At 36.4% G+C, this 25,402-nt stretch overlaps 4 protein-coding genes and 1 long non-coding RNA gene across 9 annotated transcripts; 2 read left to right on the top strand and 3 right to left on the bottom strand.

Moving 5' to 3' along the window:
- The first annotated feature begins 140 nt into the window (after positions 1-140).
- LOC123681835 (nucleosomal histone kinase 1) lies at positions 141-2,241 on the top strand. The gene is made up of 6 exons (XM_045620143.1): positions 141-461; positions 519-588; positions 680-876; positions 929-1,145; positions 1,226-1,405; positions 1,495-2,241. The coding sequence occupies exons 1-6, from the start codon at positions 177-179 to the stop codon at positions 2,067-2,069; spliced, it is 1,524 nt and encodes a 507-aa protein (XP_045476099.1). The 5' UTR covers positions 141-176; the 3' UTR covers positions 2,070-2,241.
- Positions 2,242-3,282: 1,041 nt separating this feature from the next.
- Positions 3,283-4,096, top strand: LOC123681833. The gene is made up of 2 exons (XR_006747720.1): positions 3,283-3,660; positions 3,767-4,096. It is a non-coding gene; the product is annotated as an uncharacterized LOC123681833 (long non-coding RNA).
- Positions 4,097-5,366: 1,270 nt separating this feature from the next.
- On the bottom strand, positions 5,367-11,391 carry LOC123681831 (dosage compensation regulator). Its single transcript, XM_045620137.1, has 6 exons — positions 10,063-11,391; positions 9,379-9,996; positions 9,023-9,198; positions 8,498-8,941; positions 7,557-7,938; positions 5,367-6,341 (listed from the first exon to the last, which is right to left on the bottom strand). The coding sequence occupies exons 1-6, from the start codon at positions 11,264-11,266 to the stop codon at positions 5,443-5,445; spliced, it is 3,723 nt and encodes a 1,240-aa protein (XP_045476093.1). The 5' UTR covers positions 11,267-11,391; the 3' UTR covers positions 5,367-5,442.
- A 1,242-nt stretch (positions 11,392-12,633) lies between these two features.
- Positions 12,634-19,584, bottom strand: LOC123681832. The gene is made up of 2 exons (XM_045620138.1): positions 19,160-19,584; positions 12,634-13,710 (listed from the first exon to the last, which is right to left on the bottom strand). Exons 1-2 carry the CDS (start codon positions 19,230-19,232, stop codon positions 12,725-12,727), a joined length of 1,059 nt encoding a protein of 352 aa, XP_045476094.1. The 5' UTR covers positions 19,233-19,584; the 3' UTR covers positions 12,634-12,724.
- Positions 19,585-20,708: 1,124 nt separating this feature from the next.
- Positions 20,709-25,400, bottom strand: LOC123681828 (uncharacterized protein CG5098). 5 transcript variants are annotated; one of them, XM_045620132.1, is made up of 3 exons: positions 25,263-25,397; positions 23,683-23,842; positions 20,709-23,481 (listed from the first exon to the last, which is right to left on the bottom strand). In XM_045620132.1, exons 2-3 carry the CDS (start codon positions 23,734-23,736, stop codon positions 21,187-21,189), a joined length of 2,349 nt encoding a protein of 782 aa, XP_045476088.1. In that variant the 5' UTR covers positions 23,737-23,842; positions 25,263-25,397; the 3' UTR covers positions 20,709-21,186. The 5 variants fall into 5 exon arrangements, with proteins under 5 accessions (XP_045476088.1, XP_045476087.1, XP_045476089.1 ...); XM_045620131.1 differs by lacking the exon at positions 25,263-25,397 and adding an exon at positions 24,837-24,991; XM_045620133.1 differs by lacking the exon at positions 25,263-25,397 and adding an exon at positions 24,268-24,802.
- Positions 25,401-25,402: the final 2 nt, after the last annotated feature.

Raw genomic sequence — 25,402 nt, 5'->3', positions numbered from 1 at the left:
TATAAGTAATTTTAGTTTTATTTCGATTGTTTTAAGATATTTTGCTAAGGAATTCAAGCATAAATCTTCAGATAATTTTTTTCTGAGAAAATTTCTTCTATGGTGGAAAATGATGAATTATTTGCGCATGTTCAAAAGATCTTTGATTGTCAAACAAATAACCTTTTTTCCCGCGAATGTTTCATATAGAAAAACTTTTTAAAGTTGATGGGATATTGATTAAAATAACAATATTTCTATTATTCCTTGATGAAAATATAATGGCTAAACAAGCCCCTAAAAAAAAGACAGCAAATGGATACAAATTCCCTGATCATATACCTAAAGGAGAGATTTTGATAGATCTTTCAAAAAAAAAATGGAAAATTGGAGCCTCTATAGGAAAAGGAGGTTTTGGCGAGATTTATTCAGCGCAAGAATATGATTCTAAAAGTTCAACTTTTCCTTACGTTGTAAAAATTGTAAGTTTTGCTAAACTTAGCTGTAAAAGAAATAAAATGTTATGTGATCATTTCTAGGAACCCCATGAAAATGGTCCACTATTCGTAGAAATCAATTTCTATATAAGAAATGCTAAACCACAAGAAGGTAAAAAATTTACCATCATTTCTCATTTCTCTATGATAAGAAATCAAAATTGGATAATTGATCTTCCTTTGATGCAATATTTTTGTTTTAGTTGAAGAATTCAAAAATAAAAAAAAAGTCAAAGTTCTTGGAATGCCATCTTATCTGGGATCAGGATCTCATGAGTTCAAAAATCAGAAATACAGATTTTTAGTGATGCAAAAATTTGGTAAAGATATATGGAAGCTATTCTTGGAAAATGGAAGAAAATTCCCGATCCCAACTGTATTCAAACTAGCGATTCAAATTGTAATTTTTCTATTCATTTTATCTAACAAATCTAATGGTGTTTTATTTCCAGTTAGATACTTTAGAATACATACATGAGCATGGTTATGTCCATGCTGACATCAAAGGGGCGAATATCTTGTTGGGGTTGACCAAAGAAACTGAAAATCAGGTTTATTTAGTAGATTTTGGGCTTGCCACAAAATATCTATCTGGTGAATTCAAACCTAATCCTAAGAAAGCACATGATGGAACTATTGAATATCTAAGTAGAGATGCTCATAAGGGAGGTAAATGAGAAAAAAATGTTCTTATTGTTAGTAAGGAAGAATTTGATTATTCTATATTGAAAATAATTAATAACTTCTAGTACCAACAAGAAGAGGAGACTTGGAAATTTTAGCTTATAATTTGATCCAATGGTTGGGCTGTACTTTACCTTGGGAAAAAAATTTATCAAATCCTGTGAAAGTACAAGAAAGCAAAGAACAGCATATGGATAATGTTGAGAATTTTTTGGAAGAATGTTTTGACCCAAAAACTGTACCTGGTAGGTATTTCTTGAAAGGAAATACAATATATCATTAAGTTCCACTTATGTTGAATTTAGATTTCTTCAAACTTTTGCTTCTCTTTTAGCTTCCTTAACTGAATTCTTAAAATACATAAACAAATTATCCTTTGATGAAAAACCAAACTATGAAAAGATTAAAAAGATGTTTGTCAAAGAAATTGAAAAGAACGGTGATAAATTAACAACACCTCTGGTTTTCAAAAATGGAAGACAAATATCTCCTAAAAGGAAACCTGAACTGAAGGAATCCACTGCTAAAAAATTGAAAAAGGATGAAGAAGAATCTGATGAAGAGACTGAGCTTGAAAATGTAGATAAGAAGACAGTAAAAAAAGTTGTAAGATCGAGAAAAATTACACCAAAACAAACAGAAAGTGAAGTTGTTGAAGAAGATTTTGATGGTTACACCCCAGAAATGAGGGCAATTGCTTTAAAAAAGTCACAGAATGGTGTTAAAAAGAATGTTTCTAGAAGTAAAAAAATGCCAAAGGAGAATAATGATAGTGAAAGCAGTACAGAGAAAGAACATGTAAATATAAAGAATTTAACAGATATTCCTGTCCAGAACGGAGTTAGTGGAAGAAATAGGAGAAACTTAAAAGTAATAAACTACAATGAAGCTGCGTTATCACCAAAATAGTTATTGAATTGTTGAAGACAACCCTAATTCACTTGAGTCCTCTTTATTAATTGTTTGTTTATTTTTATCGTGTCATTTTTTCTATTGCTTTCACTTTTCTAGTATTTGTTCCTGTTTTAAGGATATATCTGATGTGCAGTCAGAATTTTTCAATAAAAGTTTGTTCAAATAATTTGTTCACTTTGATTACAAAAAAATTATTAATTTTGAAAAAATAATGAATACTAATAAATAATATACACACAATAGTTCCAAAATTGCAGGTACAAATTGGTTAATTTAAAAAAAACTGATTGCGGGTTAGTATTCAGCATGGAAAATTCTTCAAGATGTCATATTTTGAAGATGATCCGCCAACATTTTTGAACCAAAATTCATAAAAAAAAAAAAATTTCTCGGAATTTATTCAAGGGAATGTCCCAGTCTGGGAAATGTAAATATATGCTTGCCCAGTTTACAATCCACAGATTTTGGCCATCAGAGAGAAGACCAAACCCCCTTGAAAATTCCTCCTACAAAACTCCAAATAACTTAGTTTTGGGGAATTTCAGGGATGAACTGATTACAAATAAAAATTCTGTTTTTACACAACTGGAAAGTATTAGTTGTGGGGCAGGTATACTCATTTTACAAGCCTCATAATTATGCCCCCAGAGGGCGGACCATACTCCCTTTAAATTTTCCCACAAAATTTGGAATAACTCAATTTTGGTGACTCCTAGAGAGGAACTGATTGCAAAAACGGATTCAGCAGAAAAAATTCTTCAAATTATCAAATTTTAGAGTCGATCTGAACCAAAAACTTTTTTTGGCGAAAAAAATAGTCTTGGTTTTTCCGAAAAAATCGACCGATCGAATTCGAACATTTTATGATAGTTTTAGAGGGTTTCGGGATCGTAGAATCCGAATTAAGCATCCATTCCTATCAGAAAAATTTTTCTACGCCTTAAATGCACATTTTTCATACAACTGTTGGGGCACCTTTTTTTTCCTATTCACAAGTCTCAGATTTATGCCACCAGAGGGCAGACCAAACCCCCTTTAAATTCTATCACAAAATTCGAAATAACTCAATTTTGGGGTATTCTAGGGAGGAACTGATTGCGAATAGGAATTCAGCATACAAAATTCTTCATAATATCAAATTTTGAAGTCCGAATAAATAATTTATTTTGGCGAAAAAATATTCGAAAAATTAGCTGGATTAACTCATAGACAAACTAAAAAAATAGATGAGCCACTCGTACATTCCGCGCCATCTGTCGGAGTGGGACACTAATACACGAAAAAATTATTTTCAATTTGATAGTTAGATGTCGTTGCATTCATGGAGATCACTCGTGAATAGTGGCTCCCATACACGTTACTGTCTATTGGGAGGAAAGTCTCCAGGTTTATATGCAGCTTGTGTGGGGAGATGTATGAAAATAGTAAGTATAATGTATAATCATTATTATCAAAAAACCTTCGAAATGTCAACTGACACAAGGAGTTGTTTGACACGTTCTTTTTGAAATATAATAAATTTCGATATGCCTGCAAGAGTGAAGACGTGCTGTGTTATTGGATGTGAAAATCGAGATGCAAGAAGGTAATTATAAAATATGAATTCAAAACCCAATTGAAAACTTTTTAACGTCAACACAAGATTTGCAGTAGGTACCTATAAAAAGAATATATTTATTTTATTTTCGTAGATATGCCATCACTACCGATGAGAAAATTCGAAGTGTGGCTTGAGCGCATCGGCAATAGGAAACTTTTGGAATTGGAGAAATATCAAATTAAGCATGTTAGAATATGCCAGTGCCATTTTCATAGTGATTGTTTGGAAAGCAATGGAAAGCTGAAAAAAGGTTCTTTGCCCTCAATTGATTTGCCAGGTAATTAACTGAAGGAGCTTTATAGTAGGTATAAATACTCATATTTTGTATTATTGAATTCATTATTTTTAGTTTTTGAGAATGTTTTCAATGCAATTATTAGTTTATTGATTAGATATTTATGAAATAAATCTGTATTTTTAATTGGTGATATTTCAGTTAATAAATTTTTATTCTATCCAGAATTTGATTATTGATCCTCATTTCTCGATTCCAAAAGAAAATCAGATGAAAGTTCGTTGCAGGTATTATTTTCATGAAAATAAATTTCCTCACTCATCGATAACTTGCACGAATCCATTTCTGATTTCCTTTTGGAATTTGAATTTCAAAAAACTTTTTGCCTCTTGTATATGGGTGTACCTACCTATTCAAAAGGTGCACTACAGAATTCTTTTTGAGGCAGCTTTACGATACAGATTCCTTTTTCAATTGAGCTTTTTTCACGAATTAGTAATGTTCCACAAAAACAGATGGCGTTGAAGCTTGTTCTACTAGTGTCTCATCTATTCTCCGTTTAAATAGTCTATGGATTAACTAACATGATTAATAATTTTAGTTTCTCTCTCTAACTATTCGAAAAATTGTCCTATTCAATTCAAACATTTCATTATTGTTCTAGGGAGATCTCCTCTTTATATTAAATTTTGAAGCAGATCCGGTCATAAACTATCTTAGTGGAATTTTTCAAATTGCATTTTCTTCTAGCATTCACTGGTGTCATCTAGGAAGAGTAGCTGAAACCTTGTTATGGTGATGAGGATCGAATTACAGGAATCTAAAATTATTTTACTGCGGGACTAGTTAGTTTAGTAAAATGCGGATAGATGGCTTAGGTATAGCCAAATTCTCTACCGTTTCAATTTTTTTTCGGAAAAACGGACATAATTCTATTGTAACCAGTTCTATATTAGGCCAGAAACATATTTTCCGCATTATTTGAGGGGTTTTCAGATCATTGATGTCGAATTAGGCTTCGATATTTTAGAGAAAAGTGTTTCTACATTATTAAATCACAATTTTTCTGCGAAATTGGGAATATTTCAGTTTTGGGATGTGTTAGGAAGAAACTGATTGCGAGTTAGTATTTAGCATGGAAAATTCTTCAAGATGTAAAATTTTGAAAATGATCAAACATTTTTGAACCAAAATTCATTCCAAAAAACTCGAGAAGCAAACTGATTGCAGAGTTGTGCTTGCAGTTCTGTCATAGACCTGAGTGTATTTTTAGAATTTTTTTCAAATCACTATCAAACTTATTGATAATTAAAACTAATTATTGGATCTTTCTGTAGGTAGAAATTAATTTCAACATTCGACATGAAACGTTGAAGGGGATCAATGTTTGAACCTGTTACTTCGCGAAGAAATACAGAATCATTTTGAAAAATTATTTCCAAATAAAACAAGTAAATGAGATGGAAATGATATTTATTGTACCAAAAACTAAAACGAAACAATTATCACAATCTTAAACTAAAACTTTATACTCAATAACCTCCTCCGTAACCACCCCTAAATCCTCCCCTTCCTCCTCGACCAAAACTGCCCCCACCATAACCTCCTCTGCCTCCATAACCTCCCTCATTTCCCCCCCCATATCCACCTCTTCCTCCATAACCCCCTCCACTATAACCTCCACCACCGTTACCCCCTCTAGCTCCTCTAAATCCCCCTCTACCTCTAGAGAATTTCGGTGGTGGCCCACTGTAACCTCCCAACGTATGTCCCCTCGGAGGTCTCCTACTCTGAAAATCTGAACCACCCCCGCTCTCCCTCTTGATGCCAAAGCTGCCCGCATTCAGCTCGCAGAGCTTCTTGATGACCGAGATCACCTTCTGATCGCTGGGGCCCATCTCCATCAGCGATTCCGGTTCTTGCGAACACCTAACCACCAGACTTTCCAAGGCCGGCCTGAGTGCAACGATCTCCGCAGCTTCCTCGGGGTCCATGTTCAGGTTTATCCAGTTGTCCAACCTGACCATGTTATCCACCCATTCCACCTTGCGACACCCCAAAAGGAGCAGATGGAGAGGCGTTACCATCGTCATCTGCTTGCAGGACACCGCTTTGGTACGGATCTTCTCACCAAACACGAAGAACGGATATGGGAACTTTAACTCAAAGTTCGAGCAGTTTACGGAAGTCTTGTGGATCAAGGCCGACTTGCTTTCGGTGGTCAGGACCTTCCTTTTCTCTTTGTGGTAACAGACGTTGGGGTAGAGCCCGTAACACATCAGAGACATCACCACGTCTAATTTGGGGTCCGGTCCCACGGTTTCCATGGCTATGGGCGCCATGGCTTCTTCCGGTATGCCGCAGTTCTGCAGGATCTGCTGCAGTTGATATTTCGCCTCCCAAGTCACTCTCATTGTAGGCATGCTAATACCTGAGGAACAGAAGAATGTGAATTGTTAAAGAGAACGGATGTAACCAAAATTGTGAGATACCCGATCTTTCTTCATTGAATCCAACGCCATTTGGGGAATCACTCCCCACCAACGGCGAATATGCTACCTGCTTCTAAAACAAGAGAATTTTATTGGTCGAATAGCTTTCTGGAAACGTCCAGTGGAAGAAGATACACCATTGAATCTTCCTCCAGAAGACGATGACACCAAAACGAGATCATTCAGTTATATTTTGAAATAGGTAGCATACTATTGTCCGAAGGCTAACTAGGAATTCCAAAAATTCTCCTGAAAACTTTTGGAATTCCAGAATCCAAGCTTTCTAATAAACCAAAGAAAAACCGGGGTATCTTTCACAACAAAATACACGTCAATTCTGAATTCCAAGATAGACCATTTTGTACTAAACAACAAAATAAACTATCTAGTGAACTAAACATTGAAACATATACTCTCAGTACAACTAAAGTTTTGAACTCAAGGTGTTTTCTGTGATTATCAAAACTGTAGTTGTACTGAAAATTGATAAATAACACCAGACCAGTCAATCTGTCAATGAAACTGACACATTGACCTGTCAAACAGAAATAGAAAATCTCTGGAAATAAGAAAATATTAAAAAAAAAGAAATTAGATTTTAACATATAGAAAAAAACGAAACAAAATTAATAAAACGTTAAAAACCACTAATAGATTTTAAATAATAAATTAAATTTACTTCAGACAGAAGATTTAAAATTTTTAAATTTGGAGAACGTTTGATTCTCAACATTAATTTGTCTATTTCTGAGCATAACGATCTTTGTTTGAGGTATGAAATTCAACTGAACCTTTTTCCCTGAAATGTTAAAATGCAAGTCGACCAACACAATATTTATCTGTTTGACTTGACATACTGAAATTATGAAGGACATTGTATACAATCAATAGTTATAAGTAATGCCTTCTGCAATTTTAATTCGTGTTTTATTGGTTGTATAATTAACTTTATACAGAAAATGTGATATCAATTAATACCACAAACAAAACTGCAAAGTTTGAAGTCAAACATCAGATTTCAGCCCAGAAATAAACACTAAAAAGATATAGTGTAATAAGGGGTCAATGAAATCTCTCAACTCGAACTGAGCCCCAAAAGAAAATTTACATCGATCCTAACCATAACCTATCAAAACGTCCCTATCCAAACTCACCTTTGTACTCGCAAAACCTGATCTCCGCCTCTTCGCCCCCCTGCCTGGCTCTATCCCACAGCTCGAAAGCGGTCAACATGGCAACGTGGTCCGAATGCCTATCACCGGCCAACGCCCTCTGGTGATTGCTCAGTCTACGCTGTCCCATCTCCATCTGGAAGATCTCGGGGAAGGTGGTAGAGTTGGCCGCCATCGTGGCCAAGGGGGCGCCGCACATGAATATGCAACCCAGCACCATCATCTTGCCAAGACGCGGCTCTATGGGCAGTTTGGCAATGATGCGACCCAACGGTGTCAGCTCGTCGTTCTTATCCAGACATTTCATCTCGCGCAGGAGCACCTCGGCTTCTATGACCGCGTCGAGTGGTGGCGGTTCTATGGCCTAAGGAAAATAATTATGGTTCATTGGTCGTGTTAATGACATTTGTCGAAGGACTGAATAGAACATACTCGAATATGTCCATTCAATAGAAATAGTCAAACAACGTAATGTTAACAAATAGTTTAACTATGAAAGATAGAAAAGCAACATTCAAAATGATCATCTGTCATATTTAATTCGCAGAACCTAACCTATCCTAAGGATAATCTTAAAATTGACGTTTTTGACAATTAAAATGGTCTTTTTCAGTGAAAATTTCAATTTTGAACCTTACATATTCTTTCTAATTAACCGTGGTATCTCTCGCCGAATAGATCTCTTTTGAAATTGATAGTAGCTACAATTATGATGATTTAATTGAAACAGATTTCTATGGTCAATTCAAACCAGAAGCAATGTTAGGTTAAGTGTCATTACTTTATGAAATGTCTGTCTGTAAGTCAAATTACCGTGAAAAAACGGTACATAAGCCAATACATCAATGGAATTAGATACATCGGCATATCTCTCAATGGATTTTGGTACGAAAAACCACAATTGCATAACCTCATTTTCTCACCTTACTCAAGAAATGACCGATAGACCCCAACCTCAGCAGCTTGATGCTCAGGGCCAGCTCGTGCAACGGTGTCCTGAACATCTCCGGTGTCATGTGCTCGTCCAATTTTGCGTGTCTCGCCTTCGAGCAGAGGGTGAAGCAGAAACCTGGCCTCACCCTACCTGCCCTACCCTTCCTCTGCTCCAGGTTGGTCCTGGAGGCCCAGACAGTGGCGTAACTGGTCATGTTGTTGTGCGAAGTGAACATCTTCATCTTGGACTTGCAACTGTCGATGACGAACACAACGTCGTTGATGGTGATCGACGTTTCTGCTATGTTGGTCGACAAGATCACCTTGGTTACGCTGGGAGGGGTGTCTTCGAAGACCTTGCGTTGGTCCTCCCTCGGGATCTGGGAATGCAGAGGCAGGATGCTGTACTGCTGACCGCCGAATAGCGGGTGATTCTGAAATGAGGAGATTTGAATTGAGGTGGTGATCGTAAAGTAGGATACAGCCGCTCAAGGCGCCATCTAGGAGAAACCCACCTGAAGATGCTTCATCATGGCAAAGATTAGATTCCAACCGGGCAAAAATACAAGAACTGCCCCCGGAATGTTTTGAGACTTGATGTATTTGAGAAGGGCTTCTAAAAGTTCAAAACTGATTTCCCTTTCGCTTATTTTCGCCAATGCAGCTTTGGTTGCATCGCTGTAGCCTTCATCTGGAAAGGGTTATATTTGACAAATTAATGACCTATTCGACATTATTAGATTAGGTGAAAATTCAGATCCGCAACTCTGCTTTCGACAGGTATCCGGATTGCCCAACACAGATTATGACAGAAAAATTGACAGTTGACATTATATTTGACACTTTTAGGTTATATTCATAGAAAACTCACCTATGACCTTATTCAAATTCTCGTCGTCATCTGGTACAGTGTCTTCGTCATCGTCCTTATCCTTATTACTTCCGCTCTTTCTCTTTCTAGTATCCAATGGCGGTATGAACTTGGTGAGTTCGATGCAATCCTCCAAGAAGTACTGCGTCACAGGATAAGCCCTGCCCGGTACCTCGATAACGGGACAGTTGTTGAAATATTTGGAAAATAGAGTCGTATCTATCGTTGCCGACATAAGAATGACCCTGAGATCGGGGTAGGTGTGGATCATATCTCTCAAAACTACCATTATGAAGTCGCTGTTCACGTCTCTTTCGTGAATTTCGTCCACAATCACGTGGCTGACCCCCCTGAGTCCTGCTTCGAGCTTCTTGAGGAGGACGCCGACAGTGCAGAACATTATCGAACCGTAAGGACGTGGTAGGACACTTTCGAATCTTACGGAATAGCCAACGCTCTGGCCAAGGTCTTCGCATCTTTCCTGGGCTATTCTTTCAGACACAGACACCGCAGAGATTCTTCTGGGTTGGGTAACAGCGATGTTACACCAAGCACCTTGTCCCGACATTATATAATCTTCCAGAATGAATTGGCACACCTGGGTGGTCTTACCACAACCTGGAAATTGAAAATATTGTGTTATACTTCTTAGATTGGTGGAGAAATGTGAACAAAATCACCTACCAGTATTTCCTCTGATGATAATAACAGGATGTTCGTTTATAGCTTCCATAACAGCCCCTTTCATATTGAAAACGGGCAATTGCTGCCTATTCCTCACACTCTCCTGTACATTCTGATTATTTTGAGCCATTCTCATGTCTTCTAGCAAATCTTCGCTCAATTTCTCAAGTGTAGCCGTAGCTAAGGGACCTTCGTCAATGTTACAACCCAACCATGGGTTCCAGTTTTGTTGGGGAGGACTCCAAGGTACCACCCCACCTTGTGTGGGTTTGGCTGCTACAAAATCAGCCAATACCTGTTCCGATAAGAGTGATACCGGTTGATCGGATTTTTTAAAATCAACTTTTATTTGCAACTCGTCCAAACACTCCTGCACTTCTCTACGAAGCTCTGGGTCTAATTTGACATCAAATGGAGTCATTTCACTAGCAGTTTTATTTTTTTTTAATGTTCCAGAATAAGCTTCTATCACACCCAAATGGAACAATTGCCTAATGATAGATAAAGCACAACTTTTACTTGCAGATTGTTTATTGGACGCAGTATCTCTACCATGTATTGTTCTTCCCAACTGCTTGACATAAAAACTCATTTCTGCAACAAAAGACTTGTTATGGTCTTGTCCAATTTGTGAATATTTATAATCGGCATTGATTTTGTTGCTTTGTAAAAACTGGTGTAGTTTAGATTTAGCATTTTCTATTGTCCAATTTCCGTGTATTTGAGCATTCACATCAAGATCTTCTGCTTCTTCCAACCGTTTCTGCTCTTGAGCTCTATCCATATAATGCCAATCATTGCCTTCTCTGAAGTTATCATTACCTCCTCTATTTACTGGGCGATAAGCTTCACCGAATTTCTCAGGACCCATTCCCTGTCCAAAAACTGAATGCGAAGGTCCGCTAGGAAGTGGACTTGGATCACTTGATGGGGTAGGTGGTAACCCCGCTTCCAAATCGATAGGTACATCTGATTTATTAAGAAAATTTTGTCTGACCAGATAAGCAACAAAATCTTTGGAAGCATTAATTTGAGCATCTTTCTTGTTAGTGGAATTACCAGCAGCTACATAACTATAACCATCTATACGTAGTTCACAAAGAAACCTCTGTCTATGTTTCGGCCCGGTAGGACGAACCTCAAAAACAGGCTCTTTCTGGTTTTTTTGGCAATACTGATGTAGGAATGATTTGATGTCCGTCATTTTTAACAATGAATTGATTAAATGCCAGTATAATCTAATATTATTCAATTCGGTAACTAGCACTTTATTGATTTTCTAAAGCAACGCTACCAAACTTAAACTAAACAACGATTGCCAACTGTCAAACCCGCTAACGGCGCTAACTCTTATGCTACCATAGAGTTTATGGTTGTCAAAACACAGAATCGTTTCTTTTATTTATCATTACAGAATCAATTTTTATCAGAATCTCTAAATAAAAAAAAACTATCATTTTATATAGAATAAAATAAAATATATAGTTCCGCCATATACTTCTACGGAGCAGGGATCTTAAATTCAATTGGAAAAAACGAAATTTTATATCAATCATATTCCCTCATCGGAACTTGATAATTGTTATATAGGGTGTTTTTTTTCGAAGTATATAACTTTAAATTGGCATTACTGTTCAAGATGGCTACCGATTTAACAGCTATCAAGTGATTTATTCTCAGTTTGGTTTGGCAATTCATCATGAATAGACTCACGCCTGAACAACGCTTGCAAATAGTGCAATTTTCTTTCGAAAATAATGTGCCGTTGTTCCCGATTTTCATACGCGAATTTTGTTTAGCGATGAAGCGCACTTCTGGTTGAATGGCTACGTCGACAAACAAAACCGACGCATTTGGAGTGAAGCTAATCCTCAAGTGTATGTCGAAATACCGTTACATCCAGAAAAACTGACTGTTTGGTGCGCTTTATGGGCTGGTGGAATCATTGGTCCGTACTTCTTCAAAAACGATGATGGCCAGAACGTTACAGTCAATGGTGATCGGTATAGAGCCATGATTACTAACTTTTTCATTCCTGAATTGAACAACCATGATGTCCAGGAGCTGTGGTTCCAACAAGACGACGCAACATGTCACACAGCTCGTGCCACAATCGATTTATTGAAAGACACGTTTGGTGACCGCCTCATTTCACGTTTTGGACCTGTGAATTGGCCTCCAAAATCTTGTGATTTAACACCGCTAGACTACTTTCTGTGGGGCTATTTAACGTCATTGGTCTATGCGGATAAGCCACAAACCCTTGACCATTTGGAAGACAACATTCGCCGTGTTATTGCCGATATACGGCCACAAATGTTGGAAGAAGTCATGGAAAATTGGAAAAAGTCATCCAGATTGGACTACATCCGAGCCAGCCGTGGCGGTCATATGCCAGAAATCATATTTAATGCCAAAAGATTATCTTGCGGATAAATAAAATTCATGTCAATCGAATAATCCATCGTTGTTTTATTGCAATTTAAAATTCTATATCTCAAAAAAAAAACACCCTTTATTTGGGTACATCATTTGGAACCAGTGAAATGGGGATTAAATAAAACTGAACCGGAATCTCAAAAATATATTTAAGTAACTATAATATAAATATAAAATTTACAAATCTAATGACTAGCAAATCTGGTAGTACCAAAATACTTGGTTATAACTCAGTCGTAATTTCATCCTGAGGCCTAAAACCCAACTGCAAGAAGTCATCGTCAACCAGCCACGTACTGTTGAGATATTCTTTGCTGTTCTTCCATAGAGATGGGTTAAATTCTGTGGTCGGCGCGTTGCTTGAAACCAAGGAATACTGAAATTTCCATTGTGGATTGAAGGAAGGTAGACATCTTGAATCATAATTCGAATTGAAATTATGCACAACGATGTCTTGAAGGCTTGTGGAAGCTGTGAGGGGTTGATCTGGTTTGAAGGTTGACATAGTGGTTGATCCCTTAAGGTCCTCTGTGGACTCCTGCTCTATGATCGCTGGCTTTTGTAGAAAATTGACAAGCTGACTTACTTGTCCTTGAGAACAACCACTGATTCGTTTGTAACGTTGTAGAGTCTGTTCTGCCCAGGCAAGAAGATTTTCCCAATCGTCCGGCACTGTAATCTGTTCCGGATTTCTATTGAGCAAGATGAGGATCTTCGTCAGATCCCTCACAACAGGTCTGTAAGCCTGAATGGCGCCGTGATCGCCATCAGTCGACAAATCCCTAATTCTTTTTCTAGTATCATTCAGCATGTCCAAGAAAATTTGAGCGTAAGGCCTGAAACCCTCCAGTTGCTTGAAAAACTCCCTGCGTTTCTCTAGCGAATCTTCTATGTCGCTGGAGGATTCTATGCTCTGTGACGTTTTCTTCCGTCTGTACTTGAAGTAGAGCAGCGTTCCAGCAATGAAAATCAGACAGATTATGGTCCCAGTTAGGATTCCTGCTATGATGGCCAAGAGATCGTAGGATAGGCCCATAAAATTGCCGTTAGGTATGCAGATGAGCCCCATATATTCGGTATAGGTACTCCAGGATGGTTTGTGGCCGAATGGACAAGAGTCGACGCACTTTCTCGTGGGAAACATAATCATATGCGGACATTTGACACATCCTGATCGACCACATTTTAGGCAGACGGGATCTCCACAACCTGCAATGAAAAAATTTTGTCAATAAAAGGGTTCATAAGAGCAACATCGATCATAGAAATATATATTGACATTGGGATCTATGCCCACATCTATGACAATACGAATATAAAAAAATCTATGGTGTAGAATAATATCCAAAACCTATATATTTAATACCATTCCATGTTTATATAATACTTTATACTATCAGACATGAGTGAAAATCTCTCATGCAATTATTCAATAACAGATCAAGCTGCAATGAAACATAATTTTCAGTATTATTCTGTGATAGTAGCATCACGAAATTTCCGTTTTCTTCTATGTTCATGAAAATTGGTGTACTCGTTTCTTAAAACCTATGAGAACAAGTATGTGTCACATATACAAGGTAAAAATCTACAGGGCGGTATTTATTTATAAATAATAAACAAGTAACAATTTTAATTTTTCAAGATAGACTGTATCTGTAATGAGAATTAAAAAGTTGCCAATTGAATAGTTCAAATGGTCTTGTAGGCCTTTGTTATATCTGCTTTGATATGAACGATTTTCAATTCTTCAGTAAAAAAAATTATTACGCATCTAGACTAGACGATAAGTTCGTCGCTAAACAACGCCTCACTATTCTCTATGACGAGTGACGACTCATAGAACAGAAGAAGCAAAGAGTTTTTTAGAGACGAACACACAATATTTTGAAGATTGTGAAAAAACACTTCGAAGTTTATACTAAAGAATATGAAGTAAAAAACGTATTTTGCGATGTAAATTTTCTTCAAAATCTGTGGCATGGACGTCGAAGCGTTTTTCACATGAATTATCTGGATTTACATTAAGTCAACTTCTAGTGTTTGTGAAAAACGCTTTGTTTCTTCTGGTCTTCAAATCGTCATAGAAAATAATGACAATGCGTTTTTTCGCGACGGACTTTTCATCTAGATGTATCTTAATTTTTCTTGTAGAGGAATTAAAAATCAGTTATACTCTCAATTGAAAAATATTCTGATATTACAAGGGTCTCAAAATCAGGAAACACTGATTCACGTTGAAAGCTGACAATATTGTCCAAGATGACATTAACATATTTCCTTGATGTTGAAACAACAGACGTTGAGAAATAATTCTTGACCAAAACAGTTATCTTTCAATTTGATTGCATCCGTATTCTATACGCATCCTGGACGATAGTTTTAGTTTTCACAACATATTAGTATGTCTATGATAAGCATTATGACGTCATTTAAGTTGCATAGAATATCAGAATTGTATAGAATACCTATTCTATGTTCTAAAGTAGAAATACATCATTAAATCTATGATCAATATTGCGCCATCGACCAATTATTATTTTTTATGATACATTACACTTGCGGGACTGATCCGTATACCAATTTCGTAGTAGTAGCCGCATTCCGAAGTTTTTTTCACGGTCGTCGTCGATTCTTTCAAAACAATAAGTCATAGACACACCCAAACGTCCCAATCGCCATGAATTAACGGTTAATTGGCGATTCGCAACTGGGTTGAGTTTAGAAAGCATAGAAGAAGACGTCCGAAATTACAGAATTTCACGGCGTATGCTTTTCAAAACGGCGACAAGTTGTTTAAAGAGACTTGATGCAATTAGAATTAACCAACCGGCAGAAATTCATAAATGACTCATTTACCCGCTTGAATTTCATATCCCAGAGGTTCACCTTGATCAATTGGAGTCAAACGGCTCGAAATGTGCATAGAAACGAGGTGCAGAATATTACTCGCTTCACTGCGAGTGATTATCTAGTTCTATCCTATTTATTTCAAGTGTAGGAGTTTCTATTATAGAAGGTTCATAATGGAAACACTTGAAACCGTCCATTGTGCTCTAATACTTGTATTGTGGGGGTCCAGGAACTCTCTATTTTCATTTGAATGGTTTCGGAAATGCCCCTCAAGGTCGTTACAGCATTGTTCACCGATTCAAAAACTTCTATGGCCAAACACAAATTTAATGAATCGCGAAAACGAACCACAGATATAAATCGACCTCCGTTCTATGAATGAAACTATGCGAGTTTTTCTCATCCAGCTAAACACTGACAAAAAGTACGCATTTCATTAACGAACGTCGGAATGTTCAATAAAAGAGAAATCCTTATTCAAAAGTCAAGGCTATCCCACAGAAATATAGGTCGCACCTCTTCTGTGGAATATGCCAGGTAGTGCATCTCGATCGCGTCTGTGTCCCAAGGCCATCGAAAACAAAGAGGGTCGATAAGTTCAAGAATGTTCCGAATTGCATTATTTGTCACGTACCTAATGCTTTCGTGTTTCAAAATTGTGGAAGTACGCCAATGATATGGGAATGCTACGACTACGCTGTCCATTCGCAATTCACATATCACGATTAAATAATTCCTTCCACTTTGTGGAGTGAAAGTTCCGAACGATTCAGCCTAGAATTTGTTTTCCTTTTCCTCACACACACACACATATATAGCATCGAGCATATTTGTTATTCAAAATCGATTCTGATAACATAATACATAACCTATGACGACACGTTGAGCTTATTGATAAACACAGGAACCTATACGTACTTCAATTCTATGCACGCGAATTCGCGAATCTGTGGAAACCGAAAAATTCGTTCATAACCATAGAAGTGGAACATCCGTGGAATGCGAATCGACAGGTGTAACGATTGCGGATCAATTGGCGTGGATCCTCTTTTGTTTTTTTGAACGTTTATTGTGCAGCCAACGATGGTAGGCTGGCAGTGTAACAACCGGCATATCTGGGTTAATCAATCGATGTGGCCTTTACGTACTACGTTGTAGAGTATTCGTTTCAACATCCAAGACGAGAGTTCTTCCTCAATTTCTTCTGGGTCAGTTGGGGCCAACGGAACACCGTCTATTCTCGCGATTCCAGTTGCGTTCCGTGCGACTTAGTCACAGAAACGTTATTTTCACTTAACATTCTATGTTTTGAAACAACAATCGGACATAGATTAATCCGATTTCATAGAAAATGAAGCAGAGAATTTTGTCACATACATCGAATTATGTCACACACGACAAAATCATCGATAACTTGATATATTTACTATATTTTACCGTTATTTTGAACTGTCTGGCGAAACACCCATTTTAAACACTTGCTGTTCCAGGAAAAGGCTAAGATTGAAAAGTTTACACACCCGGCAGGTAGTTTAAATCTTTTATCGCCAAGCTTATAGCGTAAATACCAAAAGATATGTTCGCAGGTAGATTGTCTGGACATAATGAGAGGTGGGATGTCTATTTAGAAGCTTTATTCCGTGAATGAAAGATACCCTCGAATACGGGGCAAATTGCAGCGTTGAACAGGAAGACAAGAAAGAAAGCTTGCACGGAATATCACAGTGTAGATGATGACCGAGTCAGATAAAAAATTCCGTATCCTCATTCCTGAACACATTGCTGACAATCATTATTTATTCTTCGAACTAAATATCAGGAAATGTTCAACTTGGATAATATTTACGTTAATATTCTACGTGTTCTATCCGAAATGCATCGAAAAATGTTGCATTCTATTAAATAATACCCACCAGATTTGTGCCTTAGAGCCCACTAAACAGGTTTTAGGATGGTACGAGCGCAGTATTTGAAGTAACTGAATTCTTGGAGATCAAACAATATATGCCTCGGTTTTTTATTGACGTTCAGGTGAACAAACTTTCACAAAAGTGCGTGGATGGCCTGCCTTGCGATCATTCCAAGACAAGTCCTTCTCTTTGAAAACCTTCTCTTAGTTATAATGCTATGATGTCGATTCAAGAACACGATGTATCAATTAATTTTGGTTCTTTCAATTCATTATTAGTCTATGATTCGACTGACAATTAAAAACTCGTTTGACGTTTTGATTTTCTATACTCCCGCAATAACCACAGATAATAACACCCCTTTAACGTTCATAGAACAAACTTTCCACACAAATCCATTAGCTCCTTTTACTAAAAACCACTGAGAAATCACAAGGTCGTAATTTTTCACAGACATTAAATTAATGAATGAATTTCACTTGACCTATTGTTTCATTTATACAATACACCTGATGTTTATGGGAGCATATTAATTCACTGGACAAATTAGGTAGCAAATGATACCAAAAAAGAAATCCCAATTTGTAAGCCAGCCTAAATTTGATCTATTTGCGATGCAACTAGGGGTTTTATTTTTGGGAAGCCATATGTATATGTACGATAAGATTGGTCTACCCTTCGTTTTTTACAGGCTTCCAGGTGTTGTTAAAACACAGGAAGTTATGGTTTCACGGGATGAAATTAAGACGGATGCTATTAGTTGAACTGAGCTTGATATAGATGTTGCATCCGGTAAGAACAAGGAGAGTTAAATTATACAACTACAAAGTATGATTATGTATATTGCATTTCTTGAAAGAAAAAGATTCATAAAAATGAACCCGAACTGGACATTTTATGTTCAATGATTTATCTCAACTTTTGTTCAACCGCCGTAACGTTCAGGAATGACTATAATATAATTAATATCAAATTACTTATCGCAATAAAATCAACTTTTATTATTTTCATTTTATCTTACTTCTTGATATAAAACAAAAAAAGTCTTCGATAGCCACATAGCACATAAGTATAGGTGATTGCAACCCGCAGTATTTTCATTCTTCACAATGGACCCGCATAAAAATACCTAATAAGAAAACTCATAAGCATAAATCACGTCCTCTCGATTATATTCTAGAAGAACAATAATGTTAATCAAGGACTTACAGCAGCCGAGGCCTTTCTTCGAGAAAACTTATTTATTTCGATGTCCAACAATTAATTCATTTATCTATGATATTGTGATATGAAAACCATATAATATTCGGAAATCCCGCTAGGTATAAACAAAGTGATGTCATCTTGAGGGAATAAAAACGTGTTAGTCATCTGTTCAACATCACTGTTTATTTAAATAGCTGATATTTTAGAGATTTGTCCGCTTTAAGAATGAAGAAATAATTTAGAATTCTGTGAATAAAAGCACAGAAAAAAACTAATGAATATTTCATATTCTTACATAATTGTTGCACAGAAATGTATGCATCCTAGATTAATTTATGCAATAAGGAAATGTATATTGAAGAAATTCTGCAATATGCTCGGCAATATGTATCCAGTTTTCGTGTTAATAACATGTGAAATGTCTCACGAATAAGCTCTCATTTTATCGATAGCCTGTTATGTCCGAATTAATCAATAATAACGATCACAAATTTTCTTTCTTTCGCATGAAACTTCAGCAGAATTATTTGTGTTGGATACAAGTGATTATATGTCTAGACTACGCTTAAGGCAATGATAATAAATTTTAATCAGACTCTTTCTTAGAATTGAAATCCGACAAAAAGAACGTACGAACAATTAAAATCGCTTAATTCAAGTTGTATTCTTAATTAATGATAATAACGTACCTTGGGTGAAATTTTCCATGGATCCCTCTTGGATCATAAGAAACAAGGATATAATCCAAATGTTAGTAAACATATTTCACATATTCGTAAGAAAATATCACTGCAGTTTCTCACATTTGTATATATTGTCAATTTTACGCGAACTAGTTAAGATCGTGGGAAAATTTTCACGAAAGAACTGAGAGGTATCCGTTCTCTAATATAAAGTACTGTTATGGGAACTTCATATCTTAGACGTACGAACATTTGTTTATCTTTCGAATAAAAACAACGGTATAAACATAACAGAGTATGTACTGGCGCACACTCGTCTCGATTCGTTCTGCTTTTGAACTTTCCACCTGATCTACAGCGATCTTGCGGTTTGTTCTTCTTGTACTGACGACTATCTCCACCAGGACATTTCTTCAATCTTCCTTCTCCTTCTGCTTATTTAGTTCACAATCATTTTCAACACTTCAGGAATTAGTGTATTCTGCAACTGATGATCGCGAATAGTACCAGGAATCCCAATAATGTTGACATGATTGTATCCAACAGAGAAAAACAATCTTACTCGAAATATATGAATTAGGATCTCCAGTTTTCGTGTTTTGCTTTTTTTTTGTGTCTTTCTGCTTATTTACGAATTACAAATTTTGAGTGAAATATTGTTTGATAATAATCAGCTGATGTTTACCTCATGCTGTAACTCATCTTCTTCTACAACCAAGTTAAATCTATCGTTTTCGAGGGATAAAAATAATATTAATTACAGAATAAAACCTGTTTTTGACAAAATTGGGAAGTTCCAGGATTGTGCCTGTTTCTGTCCGATATTCACATCGAAAAAATCCTGTATCGAGTTACAATCTACGACCTAGAATTGAAAGTTCTGAAGATGCTTACCGAAGTAGTAAGCGAAACGTCAGCTGAAAAACCGACTAGGACATGGCTAAAAGCCCGACATTTTCTAATTCTGTCGAACAATCAGACAGTAAAAGGATAATTCAGGATGCGATATTGCATGATAAATAAGTTTGCTGTACAATATAATAAAACCGACTGTTAATTGCTATGAAACCGGTCGAGATATTCTATTTATCGACATACAATTAAGAATTTTATATATGATTGGCGCGCATACGGGTAGTGACAGGTACGCCACTGTTAATTTCAAACTCTTTTAATTTGCGACAAAAAACCTCTATTTTCTTTCCGTGAGAGGCGCCCGTTTATATGCAAAAAATATAACATCTTTACACGTATTTTTCATTTATTCAATAAACGAGTTAATAAATTATCTATTATCAAATAGTTCTTGCCTTGGAGGAAAATATACTTTCTTGATAATTTATTCAACTTAAGGTTTTATTTTTCTGCATAAAAACGGCGTCGCATACAAAAAAGACATGATGGAAGATTTTTTTGTCACAAATTTAATAATTCAAAAATGATTTGATTTTGTTAATCTCAGTGGCGTACCATTTTTTTTTCTAGGTCTAATAAAAGCTTCAACTTTTGAGATTGACTGATGAAGGACCAGGAAACATTTTCAAAAAAATCCAAGGAATTTGTAAAATTTTTATTTAGTTATCCTGACACAGGTGTAGTATTACAGATATTTACAAAAACCAATAGGTAGTTCTAACTCGTAAAATTAAAATCAATAACATTACAAAAAAAAGATTGTACCTGAAGATCCAACTGTTGATGAGTTAATAATTTCAATTTTGCATAATCGTGTTCTTTCGTTTTCTAGCACCCAACAATGACATACACGATAAAGGGGAGAGGAGGGGGAATATGTACAATTTCTACAGTATAATGTCAAAACTTCCTTGCTAGAAACACTTTTTCCAATGTCGAATAAAATAAGAAGATTATTCCATATCACAGTACCTGAAAATTAAGTGAGGTTTGCATAATACGACTGTGACGCTATAAAACATTCATACTATGAGAAGAATTGAACGAAGCTCTCGTTTCATCAGTTCGACCTCCGTTTAACAAACCTAAAGTGTTAAAATAGATCACAATCACTCAGATCACCCCGTCTTGTCCCATTTGCGATGTTCATCACAGAAAGTCTTGAAACACTCTTCATTGAAGTCCCAATTCAAAGACCTAGCACACCATACATGCACCACCTTCATACACCCCCTGTACAAACAACAAATATTCGCCCCCTTGTAATTGCACCTGTTGCACGATACATTACATGAAGTCCACACGGCTTCTTGAAGTCCAATGATCTTCGGACCTACTAGGTACACTCCGGGGCTCCAAACCAGGCATTCCTCGTGCACCCACACCTCGAAGGAGTTGTTCGTAGTGTCCACGATGCCCAAGTACGGATCAGCCATGTCTGAATCGATCTCAGAGTTTCTCTTCTTAGCCTTTTTAGCTGGTGGTTGCCTCGAAGAATCCAACACTTTTATTATTTTTTTACTCTTGAAATTCTTGTCGTAAGGGTCTTCTAGCCTCCTCTCGTATTCTTCGCAATCCATGGAAATGAAGTAGGGCCCAAAGAGGTCCCCACTGGGCAAGGAAGTGTTATCGGTAATCATTTTTTCGTTGGTGTGAGGTCCTTTTTTGCAGAAGACGCAGATCCACGTCGCGTCTTTGGTTTGAGCGTCATATTTGTTGCTCAAAGTGCTGCAATGCAAACCCTTCGACCTGACTTTATGTCTGTATTCGCTGTCATCGTGGAATTTCTTCGTTTTAATTTTTTTATCTGCGTCATCCTCGTCTTTCGTTGGGGTGTTAACGATACTTACTGATATCGGGGAACTCCTCGGGCCTCTGATGTGTAAAAACGGACCTTTAGATTTCGCAGAACTTGCATTACTGCTAGAGTCGTATGTGACTTCTTTTAAAGTTTCGGGTTTCGCAGTAATTTTTTGTACAACCTTTTTATTTTTGAGGTTTTTCTTGTTCACCTTCTTGGATAATACTTTTTTATTATCGTCTTTCTTTTTAACTATCTTACTTTTACTTTTTCTTGCTTTAACGTTTCCTTTTGTCATTGTCAAGTCATTGGACGTTGATGAGACATTGTCTTGACAAGTTAGTACAGCAACGGAATCTTCCAAAAGAGGATCTTCTAGTTTGGAATCTTCCAAATTTAAATCGTCCGTTTTCAAAGGGTCCGCAGTGTCTTCGATACCAGCAAACATCTCTTCCAGTTTATTTTCAATCTCAACAAAGTGCGTTTCCTTTTTTTGTGCCGGTGTTATTAGAGGCGTTGAAACTTTGGTTGTACTTTCTGATACTGTACTTTCCTGACAGATATTGTCGTCTATCTCTTCTTTATTTTTTATGACACTCACAGGTACGAAGGTGATATCGTTGCAGATTGCTGGTTTGCTTTCCTTTTCCTTCAGTTTTTCCTCTTTTTCCTTCAATCCCTCCTGAACCATAGCTGCTATGTTGTCTATGGTTTCGGACTCGGAAGAAGTTTTTCTTCTGGTCTTAGCCGGAACGACGTTCAAGTCCAAACTGGAAGATCTCCGTCTTTCTATAGGCACAGGATTAACAGTATCTTGTGATGGTTCTGTTTTTTTTTCCGATAGTACGGCGCAAATTTCGATATTATTGCTTGGCTGCTTTCTAATGACTTCTTGCGGCTTAGAACTTTCAGATTCGCTAAAAATCCTCTCTTCGTTCTTTGCGCACCTCAACGTTTTGCTGGGTTTCCGTTTTCTCCTTGATTTGTTGCTGTCCAAACTGTCTTCAGTGTTGTAGGGGGAGATGGCCTCTTCTTCTTTAGAATTTGGTACGTTTAGGGTGCTGGAATCGCTGCTCTCATCCTGAGAAACTGTTGGGGGCATTGTGGCCCCTTGCGACTTATCTGAAATAGTAGTTGAGTCCGATTTTTGGGGCAAATCACAAACTTCGGGAATCTTAACCAGCTCGACACTTCTATCCGTTGAATTCACAAAACTAGGCTTTAGTCTTTCCAACACCGAATCCAAGGGACTAGCCCGTTTAGTTACCTTGATATCATTAACAGATTCACTGTGCGCACTTTCCGAACTCTTTGTTTTAGGGTTGAAACACACACTTGTCTCCGGAGCACCACAGAATTTTTTTGAATCTTTCACACTGAGACTGATTGGTGAAGTTGAGACTTCGCCATTCAAGCTGCCTCTGGATAGGTCCACTCCTGGGGGTTGATTTGCCATTGGAATATTTTCGAACATTTGATGGAGAGCAAAATTGTGTGGGAGTTGGCTTAGTACCTTCATTGACTCAGTCGTAGGTGGATGCCAGTTTGGTTGATGCATTATGGAATGTTTGTTGGCCATGTGTGCATGTTGAGGCTGCCTCCAATTAGGAATCTGAAAAAAAAAAGTGTTCATTCATGGTTAACAACAACTCAATCTTCCTAAATAAATATTTGCAACAATTTCAATCGCATTAAAAAACAACACCATTTTCCTTAAACACCATCTGATTAACAATCACTTATTGACTAACAAAAATTTCAACAATTGCTACTGACTCAAATCTACAATATTAATAAACAAATAAAAAATTACCCCAATGAAGTCCCAAGGCCTATTATGAGGATGGTGAGGCGGTTCACCCGACATCTTTGGAGCAATAAAACAAACTTCCTACACTGAATAATTATCCAGGAGACATTTTAAAGAACATATTTGTTCTTTTATTTTGTCAGTAGACAGTAATTCAAATTATCTGGAAGAAAAAGAAATTCTCAATGAAGCAATTGAATATTTCCGTTGAAAAGCATGCACATCGCAATATTCTTGAAAACATCCATATTAAAATTGTTTTTATTTTTCTCAAATAGATTATTCAAAAAATCTTCCAGTTGAATATTATTGTCTTTTGCGCATCCACCAATTTAATTATAGAAAACCTAAAAACAAGACAAATCTTCAAGCATTATTGTTGTTGAATTACTGTCAAATTAAGAAATAGTCTATAAAAACTTTCAAGTGGAACAGTCATTATTTGAAATAGATGAAATGAGAAAACTATATTTACGGAGAAAAAAGCAGACGTGGAATTTCATCAAGGATGTTAAATATTCTATGAACTTTCTACCTTCTATTCAAGAAAGAAAAGCAGTTAATCTAATCGCTCTAATTCGTCCTTACATAAGCAAAAAATAAACAATCTCAAATTCTTTCTTTTCTGTCTAAATGTCCTTGTGAACATAAATCATCGAACGCCAAATCGGAAACAACAGTAAAACTCTACGTGTTAAAATGAGAAAACGACAGATCTAATTTTCAATTTGATCCTAAAGAGAATGACACTTCTATAAAAATCATCGAAAACTAAAACGGTTCTAATTCAATTCTACTTTAATCGAGAAGGGCTCTTGACAGCAAGGATCATTCACAAAACTATTGTTTTTATAATTCAGAATTTTGATAAAATTGCTGACCATACTTAACTCAGATAAGTCATAGGTAACGGAAAACATTAAAGGCGATTAAGGAAAACTAAAAGCAGCTTTCTAAACAAGACCATACCAACTACCAAGGTAATGAAATGCAGAAATAGATTTAAATATGCTTTAATATTTCCAAACATGCTATGAAAGTGAAAATTGAATAATCTCACAAAACCAAATCGATGTATGGACAGAGTAAACACACACAAAAATCACATAATCCAAGTGAGATCATACAAAGATACAATCCAGGTAGAAAAAACACACCTAACTCATCATGTCTTTGAAGAATTGCCACCCAAAATATAAAACAGATTGATATTTAGGCACGGTCATAAAAGAATACACAATGGCGGACCGGTTAGTTTGGAGAATATTTGCTATTTCTACAACAGACGAGGCCATCTATCAACGAGTTGAAGCAGTTTTACAGAAATCATAGAATATGATTTCTGTAATTTTATAAGCCATTAATTGAAATGTCAAATATCTTCTAAACAATAGATACTTTGAAATGAAAATAACACTCTTTTGGAAGGAAATTTAAGCCCAAATAAAAAAAACTCATATTAAATAGCTATTCCAGGCCCTATGGCGATATAATTTTTGATCTTTTTCCCAACTAAAATTGAAAACAATGCGTAAGGATGACAGTCATGACAAGTCGGGATTGAAAAAAAATTATCGACTTACCTTACTACTATTCCAATAGATTGAATCAAATTCCACATAAAAACACCATTAACTGATGTATTTTACTATACTTTTCTGAAAAAACCCGATTCAATTCAGATGTTCATGCGCTTTTTCACGATTTCCGTACTATTACTTGA

The sequence above is a fragment of the Harmonia axyridis genome, chromosome 6, assembly GCF_914767665.1.
Source record: "Harmonia axyridis chromosome 6, icHarAxyr1.1, whole genome shotgun sequence".
Taxonomy (NCBI): domain Eukaryota; kingdom Metazoa; phylum Arthropoda; class Insecta; order Coleoptera; family Coccinellidae; genus Harmonia; species Harmonia axyridis.
The sequence above is the reverse complement of the archived record's forward strand: the minus strand, read 5'-3'. Positions and strand labels throughout refer to the sequence as shown.

Excerpts from the sequence above, each read along its gene's own strand:
- LOC123681835 (XM_045620143.1), top strand. The coding sequence starts at position 177 with ATGTTTCATATAGAAAAACTTTTTAAAGTTGATGGGATATTGATTAAA. Across the intron at positions 462-518 it reads TTCCTTACGTTGTAAAAATT|GAACCCCATGAAAATGGTCC; the intron begins GTAAGTTTTGCT and ends GATCATTTCTAG. Across the intron at positions 877-928 it reads TCAAACTAGCGATTCAAATT|TTAGATACTTTAGAATACAT; the intron begins GTAATTTTTCTA and ends TTTTATTTCCAG.
- LOC123681831 (XM_045620137.1), bottom strand. The coding sequence starts at position 11,266 with ATGACGGACATCAAATCATTCCTACATCAGTATTGCCAAAAAAACCAG. Across the intron at positions 9,997-10,062 it reads TATCATCAGAGGAAATACTG|GTTGTGGTAAGACCACCCAG; the intron begins GTAGGTGATTTT and ends TTCAATTTCCAG. Across the intron at positions 9,199-9,378 it reads GAATTTGAATAAGGTCATAG|ATGAAGGCTACAGCGATGCA; the intron begins GTGAGTTTTCTA and ends AACCCTTTCCAG.
- LOC123681832 (XM_045620138.1), bottom strand. The coding sequence starts at position 19,232 with ATGTTTACTAACATTTGGATTATATCCTTGTTTCTTATGATCCAAGAG. Across the intron at positions 13,711-19,159 it reads CATGGAAAATTTCACCCAAG|GTTGTGGAGATCCCGTCTGC; the intron begins GTACGTTATTAT and ends TTTTCATTGCAG.
- LOC123681828 (XM_045620132.1), bottom strand. The coding sequence starts at position 23,736 with ATGTCGGGTGAACCGCCTCACCATCCTCATAATAGGCCTTGGGACTTC. Across the intron at positions 23,482-23,682 it reads GGCCTTGGGACTTCATTGGG|ATTCCTAATTGGAGGCAGCC; the intron begins GTAATTTTTTAT and ends TTTTTTTTTCAG.